Source organism: Suricata suricatta, chromosome 4 (assembly GCF_006229205.1).
Source record: "Suricata suricatta isolate VVHF042 chromosome 4, meerkat_22Aug2017_6uvM2_HiC, whole genome shotgun sequence".
In the NCBI taxonomy this organism is placed as follows: Eukaryota; Metazoa; Chordata; class Mammalia; order Carnivora; family Herpestidae; genus Suricata; species Suricata suricatta.
The window spans coordinates 78,093,920-78,106,105 of NC_043703.1; the positions used below are offsets into that span (position 1 = coordinate 78,093,920).

The following is a 12,186-nucleotide window of genomic DNA, read 5'->3' on the forward strand; positions in this document are numbered from 1 at the left end:
CTTTGTGTTTTCAGTCCTCAGATGAAGTTCTTGGATGTTCAGAATGATTTGGTATTTTTCTAGCGGAGTTTGAGGGACGAGGCAGGCTTAGGGTCACCCTATTGCTCTGCCATCTTAACCATTCTCTACTCCGTTTTCTTAAGACTCCAGGCCTGGTGTTTCCTGCCTACTTCATCTTTGTGCCCATAACACTTGGGTTAGCTGGAGGAAAAATTTCATGGGGAAAAGGCTCATGTTAAAGTCATGAGCATGAAACACAAGTGGACCTGTGTTGTTTCCATATTCTCTTCTCTCCGCTCACCCAGAGGACCATTCCATACGTTCTCCAAGCCCTTCGCAAACCTCCTACCCTGTGGCTCCATTCACCCCTGAAGACCCTTCTTTCTACACAGCTGAGAACTTCTCATTGACCCTACCCTTGGTGCCACCTTTTGCTTTCTTCTTTTCCTTAGATGCACTCTCCATGCATTGGGGAAGCCCTGCTTCTGCTCCAGGTCTCACCTCTTCACCACCTACAGCCCTGCTCCAGCGTTTCGAGCTTCCCTGTTTCACACCATCCTTTTTCCACTCTGCTGAATCTTGCTATCAGTGTACTCACTTGCTGTTATTTCTTAAAATCTCTCTGCTCCTTACTGTCAGCCAGAACTCTATTTGTTCCTTGGTAGCAACTCTCTTTCAACTGTGTCCAATTGACACTCAGCTCCTGTCCTGTCAGTGCAGGCTTCTTTAGGCTTCTGCCTGCACCACTGATCTGAAACTGCTCCTTTTGTGGTCTTCAGCCTCTCCCCGGGGGCAGCCCTGCGGACAGTTCTTGGTCCTCCTAGGACTTGGCTGTCAGCAGCATGTGTCTCCGCATTGGAACCTTCATTGTTTGACTGGCGGGATACCTGGTGCTCTGGGTTTTTGCTCTCACCTAGCTGATTGCTTTGCTTCATCCTATTTTGCCTTTTCCTCCTCTTTAACCCAGCGGTGGAGGCCCCCAACAGGGAGGAGGTCCTGTTCTCCCTTGAAGTCTTTCTGGAGTTTCATGTTTTCAGCTAGGATTTATATGCTAAAGACTTAAATCGCAGCCTGGGCCACCCAGTGTGTAGACCTGGTCTGTCTGACTGGCTCCAAGTGCGCTCCTGATCTTCCCTTCCCCAAGCTTCTGCATCTCAGGTGGTGGCATCCCTGACCTCCCAGATGCTCAAGCCTGGAATCATCCTCTTCTCTTTATCTTACACTGCTTGCTCTTCCGTTGGAAAATGTACCCAGACTTGAATTGCCATCTCTGAGTTAAAGGACTAACTGGCCACCCTTCCTCTGCTCCCACCCTATCTTTCCCACGGGTTCTTTTCCATGCAGCTGTCAGTGATTTTTCTGGAAGGATGCCGAGTCATGTCCCTTCTCTGCCCATGACACTTCTATGGCTCCACTTTTTTCTTATAAGAGTCCCAGTCCTTAAAGTGGCCTCGAGTTCCTGTATAATCTGGGTTTCTTTCACCTTTTTCGTGCTGTCTTCTCTGCGTCATTCATTCTGCCCCTGCTCTCTGGCTTGTGTGCCTCTCTGGCTATGACTGCGCTGGACACCGTCCTTCCTGGTATATCTGCTGCCGCATCTGGGACTCCCCTTCCCCCGGACAGCCACATGGCTTGTTCTTGCCCTCCTTTAGGTCTCTGTTCAGTGTCACTTATCACAATGAATAGGGCAGCTTCCCTTCCCTGCACACCCCTCCCTCCCTGTAACACCGCATCCTCCTGCCTCCCCTGCCTTTTCACAGTTCTCCCTGCAATCTTGATTTTCTTTGTATTCCAAGGATCCAGGATGGTACCTGACTAGATATTTGAGAAATATTAGGGGCACCTGGGTGGCTCAGCTGGTTAAGTGTCCGGCTTCGGCTCAGGTCATGATCTCACAGTTCATGGGTTCGAGCCCCACATGGGGCTCTGTGCTGACAGCTAGCTCACAGCCTGGAACCTGCTTCAGATTCTGTGTCTCCCTCTCTCTCTGACCCTCCCCTGCTCATGCTGTCTCTGTCTCTCAAAAAAATAAATAAAAAACATTAAAGAAAAGAAAATATTAATTGCTTTTGAATTCTTTTTTAACTTCATTGAGGAATAACTGAAAAATATAAATGTATATATTTACAATGTACAGTGTGATGATTTCATATGCATATACATTGTGGAATAATTAATAAGATCAAGATAATTAACACATCTATTACCTTACATAGTTAACCCTTTGTGTGTGCTGAGGATGCTTAAGAATCGCTCTCAGCAATGACATTGGTTCTCTGTACACACATTCACCATGTTGTACCCTGCTCCTCAGAACATACTATCTTATAACTGGGGGTTCATATCCTTTGACCTTTATCCCCTCATTTCTGTTTCCCCCAGCTTCTGGCAGCCACCATTCTGTGTTGCTATGAAATTGATTTTTTTCCTGTCTTTCTCTAAGGTCCTGCACATATGTGATACTATACAGTATTTGTCTTTCCCTGCGCAGCTTCTTTGCCTTTGAATCCTTAACCTATTTAGACTTATATGTTATGATTTTAGTATTAATAAATCTCTTTGCCGCATGATAACAGTGTTTATCATTTAGAAATTACTCATTTATTGATTATACTCCACAATTTTACTTATATGGAGGCTGATGTTTAGGGAGGTTAATGACTTTGTTTCAAGAGCTTTCAGGCACATAACTGGGAATTGAACCTTGATCTCACCTGAACCAGAGTCCATGCTCTCTTTGATGTGACCCCCCCACTCCGTCCTCCACTGTGCCAAGTGAGTCCTTTGAGCCTGAGTCTCTTCCTGTCACCTGTCTGCTTTGTTGGCAGTCGGGAGGCCTCCATGAGAGTGGGCGGATGTGAGGCTTGCATGCGTGTTAATGCGCTCTGCTGGCTCCTGTCTGCCTCAGGCTCCCATCAGGCGGGCTCTCAGGCAGTGGGTCACCGGGTCCGCTTCTGCCCACGCTCCCCGCCGGAGCTCTCAGGCACTTCCCAGATCATGCACCCACATAAGCCGTGTCGGTGATGGGTTTTTCCTTAGTTTTGACATCAGTCTTTATTTTTATTTGTACAGTTGTAAATTGCTTCTTGAGATTTCTAGGAGTTTCTTTACAGATGTCATTTAGTCCATCTGAAACTAATCATTTTCTTAAAATCCATTTCTTTTCATGAGTTCCAAACAGAATTTGCTTTCAGGGCTGGTGACTTTGAATCTTTTATTCATCCCTTTACCTAAGCTCTTCCTTCAATTAGTCATGAATGCTTGTTAATTTTTCTTTATCAAATAATACCCCATTTATCTTTCTATTTCAATTAATAGCTTAGTGTAGACCTTCATTACCTCATGGCAGTGTTATTGCAGTGAACTCCTCAATAGTGCCTTCTTCCTTCTGGAATCAGATTGTTGATGGTATGAGGGGAGTCTTTACCCTGAACTCCATTCCCTTTCTTGAAAAACTCGATGTTTTTGAAATGCGATTGACCAAGCTTTCCCTTTTCCGCTGTCTGTGCTAGGGCAGCACTTATGTTTTGATGATATATCTCTTTTCTTCTATTGCGTTTTTAAAATTCTGGTAATATTTTTTTTCTTTGAGAGGCTTTGAAACAACAGATAGCAGATTTACAGGAAGATCTGAAACGAAAGGAAGCAAAATGGTCAAGTACACATGGCCGTCTTAGAAGCCAAATAGAAATGTTGGTCAGAGAGAACACAGACCTCAGGGAAGAAATAAAAGTGATGGAAAGATTCCGATTAGATGCCTGGAAGAAAGCAGAAGCTACAGAGAACACCATCAGGATGGGTCCGTGTGTGACTGCCACAAAAAAAGATGGGTCCGTGGTAGGTGTGGGGCCAGTTTCATCAAGTCAGCGAGATGTTAAATATTTGAGCCCTCAAGTTTATGGAGCTGGAGCAGAAGTGGGGAGAGTGGTAGGGGATGTGATCAGAGATGTGATGGAGGGAGGTGGGTACAGCATTCATTAGGCCTTAGTCAATACCTGTAAGCACTTGGGCTCCTCCTTTGAGTGAGAAGGGGAGCTGTGGAGGGCTGTGGGTGAGGAGGGGGACTGGTCCTTTATTTTAGTAAGCTCTGTCTGTGCCTAACTGTAGACTGAATGGGGAGGAAAGGGGTACAGGCACGAGTAGGAATACCAATTAGGAGATTTTACAGTGATTCACACCCCAGATGACGGGCTTAAGACTGGGGGAGCGGCCCAGTGGAGGGCTGAGAAGTGGACAAGATTTATTGATAAGCTGGATATTGGATGTGACACCAAGGAAGGAGTCAAGAATGGATTCCAGTGAGGGGCCTGGGTGGCTCAGTCGGTTCAGCATCCGGCCTTTGGTTTTGGCTCAGGTCATGTTCTCAGTTTCATGAGTCTGAGCCCTACATCAGACTCTGCCGACAGTGCGAAGCCTGCTTGGGTGTCTCTCTTTCTCCCCCCCCCCTCTCTCTTTCTCTCTCCCCCCCTCCCTCCCTCCCTCCCTCTCTCCCTTGCCCACTCGTGCTCTTTCTCTCTAAAAAATAAATAAGCTTAAAAAAAAAAAAAAGAATGGCTTCCAAGTTTAGTGTACTGTTTTGGCATAGTAGAGTTTCCGTTTATTGTAAGAGACCAGAAGAAAAGAGCTTGTAATTCTTGGGAGCGTGGATATTAGCATCTCAGGTTTAGATGGGGTGAGTTTGAAATGCCTTGTAGCCCTCAGAGAGAGATGTTAACGGGGCAGTTATGCACCTACCAGAAGGTCAGGTTGGAGCTAGAAGTTTAGGGGTCATCAGGATGTGTGGTAAAGTTTTGGGCTGGCAGAGTTCACTGAGGCTGAAAGTGTTGGTAGTGAAGAGATCCATGTGCTGAGCCAGAGCGCGAGAAGGCGGGGGGTGAGCAAAATTGTCAGCCAGAGAAGTTGGAGTGAAGGAGGCCATTGTGCTGTCTTGAGAGCCAAGTAAAGAAAGTACTTCTTGGAGGAGAGAGTGGCCAGCAATGTCAAAGCTGCTGCTGTGTTAGATGAGGGCTGAGAATTGGTCATTGGGTTTACCACGTAGGAATGTGTTGAAGATAAAAGCCTGACTGGATAAGAGAGAATAAAAAGTTTCAGACAGAGAATATGAACTTTGTGGAGAGATTATGCAGTTAATGGAAAGAGAAGGGTTAGTGGCTGTAGGGAAAGTTTTTTTTTTTTTAATGGGAAAATTAAGAAGTGTTTCTCTATTGATAGAATTCATTCAGCAAGCGAAAAATGCTGATACATGAGAATGTGGGAGAATTGTTCAAGCAGTGTTCATAAATGAGAGAAGGGGGGATTTTGGGAATGAAGGGAGGGCCTGGCCTTGGCCAGAAGTATGGACAGCATGTGCCTGGTAGCTGAAGGTTGAAGGTATGGAGCCCAGGCCACTGTGTGGCACCTGCTGGTAGGAAACTCCCTTCTAATGCTGGTATTGTCAGTAAAGTGGGAAGCTTGGTCACCAGCTAAGAGTGAAGAGGTAGGAGGTTTGGGGAGATGAGAGAAGGAGAGTGAGAAGCAAAGGGACTAGGGAAGTGCGGTCTGATTCCTGGGCTGCTTTGGGAGCCCATGTAGGTTCAAGATCAGATATTTCAGGTGAGAATTGTTTGCATTATTTTCTTGTTCAGCATTTTGGTTCTAAGGTGATGGAGAGTTATGTTTTATAAGTGTGGGCATCCGGGTGATACCGCAAAGTGAGTGAAGGGCATGGAAGTCAACATTGTATGCAGCCAGAGTCACTACAGTGAAACATTGTTTAAGCTGCATAAGGCTTTAAGGTTTTGAGGGACATAGAAAATCTGTATGGATCAATGAATTGTAGGACCCTGTATGTGGGCCTGTGAGCATTGGTAGAGTTTAGGGTATTAGAGGAATGAGCTAGATACAGCAGTCAGAAGAAAATGTGGTTCTCCCCACCTCCCCAAACCCTTTATTATAACAGCTTCTTCAAATGGAGACATTTGAAAGAAGAGTAGGATGAACACCTGAATAGCCCCCTAGATTCATTCACTGGTAATATTTAACCACTTGTGTATATGTGTTTTGATGGATCATTTGAAGCTAAGTGCAGAAATCATGGCATCTTATCTCTGAATACTATAGCATTTTATTAAATGGCATTGGCTTTTTGAATAGACTAGGCTAATTATTCTGCAGAATATCCCACATTCTAGATTCAAAGGCTTTGAAATTGAGATTTTTACGGTTACTGATAATTGCAGGTATCAAAGTTGTAGAGTTTGTCCGTTGGCATGCATGGCTGAGGTAGGACCGAGTAGGTTAGGAAACTGAGGCTAAGACGGTGGTGGTATCTCGTGGCAAGGTGAGTACGTGTTGGCTGAGCCATGGACGTGAGACACAGAACTTAGATAGGCGTGGGTAGGCAGCAGAGGGGTTTGGTTGGAATCAGTGATGGGGAGCAAGGAAGACCTACCTCTACCCTGCCTCTAAAACTAGGGGTGTGAATTCTGACGGTGAGAAACTTCCATCCCTAGAAGGAGGTAGTGGTGAGCCATCTTAGTGAGGAGCCAGGGCTCGGAGTAAGAGCAGGATGGCGGGGCACGTGTTCACGGGAGAGGCAGAGATACAGGGGGCTTGCCGATGTTGAGGAGTAACTGCCCTCTTCTCTGGCTAATCTGGTAACAGTTACAGAATCATTTTATGTTATCTGTTACACCCTCACTTGAAGAATGAATATACAGTTGACCCTTGTTCAGCCTGGGTTTGAACTGTGTGAGTCCACTTACACACAATGTTTTCAATAAATACAGTATGGCACTGTCAATAGATTTTCTTTTCCGTATGATTAAAACATTTTTTTCTTAAGTTTTAACAACGTATTTATTTTTTTAAACGTCTTATTTATTTTTGAGAGAGCGCAAGCAGGGGTAGGACAGACAGGGGTCAGAGGATCTTAAGCGGGCTACATGCTGACAATGTGAGCCTGACGTGGGCCTTCAACTCATTACCTGAGGCGGAAGTTGGAGGCTTGACCAACTGAACCACTCAGGTGCACCCCATATGATTTTCTTAATAATGTTTTCTTTTCTCTAGCTTACTTTATTGTAAGAATACAATACATAGGGGTGCCTGGGTGGTGCACTCAGTTAAGCATCTGACTCTTGATCTCAGGGTCGTGAGTTCAAGTTCCACATTGGGCTGTACACTGGGTATGGCGCCTACTTAAAAAAAAAAAAGAATATGGTATATCCTACATATGACATACAAAATATGTGCTAATCTGCTGTTTCTATTGTTAGTAAGGCTTCTAGTCAACAGTAGGCTATTAGTGCCAAATTTTGAGGCAATTGGAAGTTATACATGGATTTTCTACCACATCGGGAGTCAGTGCCCCTGACCTCCACAGCGTTGTTCAGGACCATCTGTATTTCCAGAGGTGGGGTGTGAATGTGTGTGTGTGTGTGTGTGTGTGTGTGTGTGTGTGTGTGTGTGTCTAGTTCATTCCTAACTAATAGCTTGTTCACTCTGACCTGTAGTGATGATAACGGGAAACAAAATAAACCAACAGACTTAAGCCATTCTCCTTGCAAGCTGAGTTTTAGTTTCATTCATTGTACTAATATGTAGACTAGCACTAATTTTATATTCAAAATTATCTCGTACTATAGAATTCATCAGTTCGATTACAAAAGAGTCGAGTTTCTTCAGGAACCCAGGTAGAAAATTACAAGAAAAACCATTTGCTGACACAAGGTAAGAAGTTGTATGATACTTAGATAAAATATTTCAGGAATTTAAAGAATAGAGAATTTACACCTAATATAAGAAGTACAACGTTGTAAAATATCATTGAAGCTCCTATGTATTCTCTCTCCTATGTATTCTTACTTCCACCCTGACAACATTCCTTTGCTTGTTTTTCATTCTTTTACTACATTGTGTCCATAAATTAATATAGTGTTCTTTCTGTGTATCTCTCTACAATTTGTTTTTTTCTCTCAGTATTTTGATACCCACATTAATACATATAAGACTCTAGTTTATTGATTTTAACAGATTCCATGTATGTTTGCTACAACTGAATTTTCCTTTTGATGGACTTCATGTTTTCCCCCAATTTGTCCATCGAATGAATAGGGTTGTGGAACGATCTGTCATGTGAGTTTCTCCAGGATACATTTCAAGAGTAGGATGTTGGGTCAGACCAGGTCTGTGCTACTGTGGGAGATTTTCCCTTTGCTCTGCAGAGTGGTTTTGCCAGTTCTTTTTACCATCAGCACAATATGCTTTTTATGCTTACCAGCCCTTGACCTGGTCAGACTTTAAGATCGTGGCCAGTCAGATGGGCATGAAATGGTGGGTTAGCATAATTTTAATATGCATTTCTCTGATACCTGGTAAGGTCATGTGAGCATCTTTTAGTGTATTTAATGGGCATTTGGGTTTCCTCTTTTGTGTATTGCCTGTTCATTTCTTTTGCCCATTTAAAACTTTTTAAGAAGAGGTGTCTCTGTATGGAAGTTCTCTGCATACTAACCCTTTCTCAGTTACAAGCACCGCCGAGATCTTTTCCCAGTCTGTGTTTAGCTTTTCGGTTTGTGTTTATATACGTGTTTTTCCTTTTAATATCGAATTTATCAATCTTTTTTTCTATGACTTTAAGAAATCCTTCTGAATCCTTTTTCACAAATATATATATTTTAACTCTTTAACTTTTGTTTTCACAACTAGATTTTTAATCTATGTAGAATTTTTAGAAATTATTTTCATGAATTGAATTTATAAAAGTGGATATGAATTATGCAGCTTGATGGTTATAAAGGAGATACTTGGATGAGTACCAGCAAGATAAGGAGAGTAGCAGCACCCCAGAGCTGTCACCTCCATGATTGTATTACATTACCTATCTTTGTAGTTTCTGCTTTTACTCTAAAAAAGTGCTTTGTTTTTGAACTTTCTGAATAGTTGTACTGTATGTATTCTGTTCTCTTCTTGTACTGTACATTGTTTTTGAGAGTCATATTGATCTGCAACTCTCGTCACTAATTTTCACTGTGAGGCAATTTTAATGTTTATGAATATATTATAATTGACCAGTTGATGGTTAAATTTTTTTAAGTTTGGGATTTTAAACAGTGATGCTGTGAACATTCTTAAACATCTCTGGTTACAAACATTCATTTCTCTAGGTCACATACTGCAATTACTGGGTAATCAGTAATAGTATCTTTAACACTCATAGATTTTGCCAAGACATTTTCCAATGTGATTTTACTGTGTAACCAGCAAAGTAACGTAAGTGTTTGCATTGCTCCCTCCACACTTTGGCGATACTTGGTATCGTAAGACTTCAATTTTTGCCAGTCTGGTATGACTGAAGACTATCTCATCGTTCGTTTTGATTTGTGTTACCGGAATTACTAAATATGTTAAATACCATTGCCTATGCTTATGAACTATTTAGATTCCCTGTTTGAGAAAAATAAATCCCCTGTTTGAGAATGAGTCTTCTACTCATTCTGTGGTGTCTTTTTCTTTATTGGTTTGTGGGGGGATTTCCCCTCCCTCTGTTGTAATCATGTGAGAGTTACAAATATCTTCTTCTGGTCTGTGGCCTACATTTCTACTCTTTATGGTATCTTTTGATGAACCAAAACTGTTTTTCTTTTTTTATTGAAAATGTATTTGACATAGAACATTGTATAAATTTAAGGTATATAATAATGTTGATGTAAGTATTTGTATGTTATGATTGCCAGTATAGTGATAATTAGCACCACTATTATATCACATAATTATATCTTGAAAAAAATTTTTTTAATGTTTGTTTATTTTTGAGAGATAGAGAATGAGCAGGGGAGGGGCAGAGAGAGAGGGAGGGAGACACAGAATCCAAAGCAGACCCCAGGCCCTGAGCTGTCAGCACAGAGCCTGATGTCGGCTTGAACCCATGAACTGTGTGATCATGATGTGAGCCCAAGTCAGACACTTAACCAACTAAGCCACCCAGGCACCCTTTATTATTATATCTTTTTAATGGTTGAAGAATTTAAGATCTAGTTTCTTAGCAAAATTTTTGATTATAATACAATATTATATATATTCACTATACTGTTCTTTAATCTCTAGGACTTATTTAGTACTTATTGCAGTTTTGTGCCCTTAAACAACATCCCCCTTTTCCCCAAACTCCCTGGTAACCACTCTTTTTACAAGTTTGGCTTCTTTAGATTCCACTTATAAGTGATATCATAAAGTAGTTGTCTTTCTCTGTCTGACTTATCTGACTTAGCATCATGTCCCCAAGGTCCATCCATGTTATTGTAAATAGCAGTATGTCCTCCTTTCTCATGGCAAAATAATATTCTATTGTGTATATATATCACATCTTTTTCTATTGATACATTGATGGGTACTTAGGTTGCTTCCATATCTTGGCTATTGTGAGTAATGCTGCAGTGAATATGGGCTTCAATATCCTGTTCTCATTTACTTTGGATATGTACTCTGAAGTGGAATTGCTGGATCATATGGTAGATCTATTTTTAATTTTTTGAGGAACCTCCATATTATTTATCATAGTGGATGAACCAGTTTACATACCTACTAACAGTGCATAAGGATTTCCTTTTCTCTGCATCCTTGCCAACACTTGTTATCTCATCTTCTTGATGACAGCTTTTCTGGCAAGTGTGAAGTGGTATCTTGTGGTTTTGATTTCCAGTTCCTAGGTGATTAGTGATGTTGAGAATCTTTTCATATACTGCTGCCATTTGTATGTCTCCTTTGGAAAAATGCTTATTTAATTCCTTTGCCCATTTTTCAGTTATATTATTTTGTTATTGAATTATAGGAGTTCATTCTGTATTTTGGATATTAACTCTGCAACAGTTTTCTCCCATTCTGTGTGTTGCCTTTTTATTATGTCGGTTGTTTGTTTTGTTGTGCAGAAGCTTTTGATTTTTGATTTGTTGATTTGTTGATTTTTGCTTTTGTTGCTTGTGCTTTTGGTGTCCTATCCAAGAAATCATTGCCAAGACCAATGTCAAGGAGCTACTTCCCTGTTTTCTTTTAGAAGTTTATGGTATCAGGTTTTATGTTTAAGTCTTTAATCCATTTCAAATTAATATTAAGAGTGGTCTAAAATAGAGATCCAGTTTTACTTTTCTACATGTGTTCAGTTTTCACAGCATCATTTGTTGAAGAGACTACCCTTTCCTTGTTGAGTGTTCTTGGCTCCTTTGTTGAATCTTAACTGATTTTATATGTGAAGGTTTAATTTTGGGCCTTCTGTTCCATTCCATAGGTCTGTGTGTCTTTTTTTTATGCTGGCACCATACTGTTTCAATTACTCTAGTTTTGCAGTACAGTTTGAAATCAGGAATTGTGATGCCTCCAGCTTTGTTCTTTTTTCTTAGGATTGCTTTGGCTATTTGGGGGTCTTTTGTGGTGCTATACAAATTTTAGGATTCTTTGTTGCGTGAAAAATGTCTTTGGTATTTTGATGGGATTGCACTGAATCTGTAGATTGCTTTGGGTAGTATGAACATTTTAATTCTTCCCAGGAGCAAAGTGTATCTTTCCATTTATTTGTGGCATCTTCAGTTATTTTTACCAGTCTTACAGTTTTCAGAGTATAAGTCTTCACCTCCTTGGTTAAATTTATTCCTAGATATTTTATTCTTGTTGATGTATTTGTAACGTGGAATTGTTTTCTTAATTTCTCTGATAGCTTGTTATTAGTGGATAGAAATTCAGCTGGTTTCTTTGTTAATTTTTATATCCTACAACTTTTATTAGTTCTATTAGTTTGTTTTATTCTAATAGATTTTTTGGTTGAATCTTTGGGGTTTTCTGTATTTAGTGTGTCGTTTGCAAATAGTGGAACTTTTGCTTTTTTCCAAATTGGATAAATTTGTATGTTTTTAATTTCTTTTTCCTGCCTATTGGCTGTGGCTAGTACTTCCAATTTTATGTTGAATAAAAGTAAAAGTAGGCATCTTTGTCCTTTTCCTAATCTTAGAATTTAGCTTTTAGCTTTTAATCACTGAGTGATAGTTGATGTTCTTTTTCTTTAACCTTTATACTGTAGGTAAGTGGTTAATCCAACATCTTGTTACAGAATTGGGGTTTTCTATACTTGATTAGAAGTTTTTCCTCTTTACTATTGTGTTGTTTGCTTTTGCATGTTTTCACACTGCTGATTAACATCTTTTTGTTTCAACTTGA

General features: G+C 40.8%; 1 protein-coding gene across 5 annotated transcripts in view; it reads left to right on the forward strand.

Annotated features, from left to right (window-relative positions):
- CENPJ (centromere protein J) overlaps positions 1-12,186 on the forward strand; it is a 67,835-nt gene that overhangs the window by 37,774 nt on the left and 17,875 nt on the right. For 4 of the 5 annotated variants that reach the window (XM_029937028.1, XM_029937027.1, XM_029937029.1 and 1 more), the window contains 2 exons: positions 3,595-3,837; positions 7,626-7,710. In XM_029937028.1, the coding sequence (XP_029792888.1) occupies positions 3,595-3,837; positions 7,626-7,710 (328 nt within the window). The remainder of the gene's footprint in view (positions 1-3,594; positions 3,838-7,625; positions 7,711-12,186) is intronic. The other variant, XM_029937030.1, reaches the window with a different exon arrangement.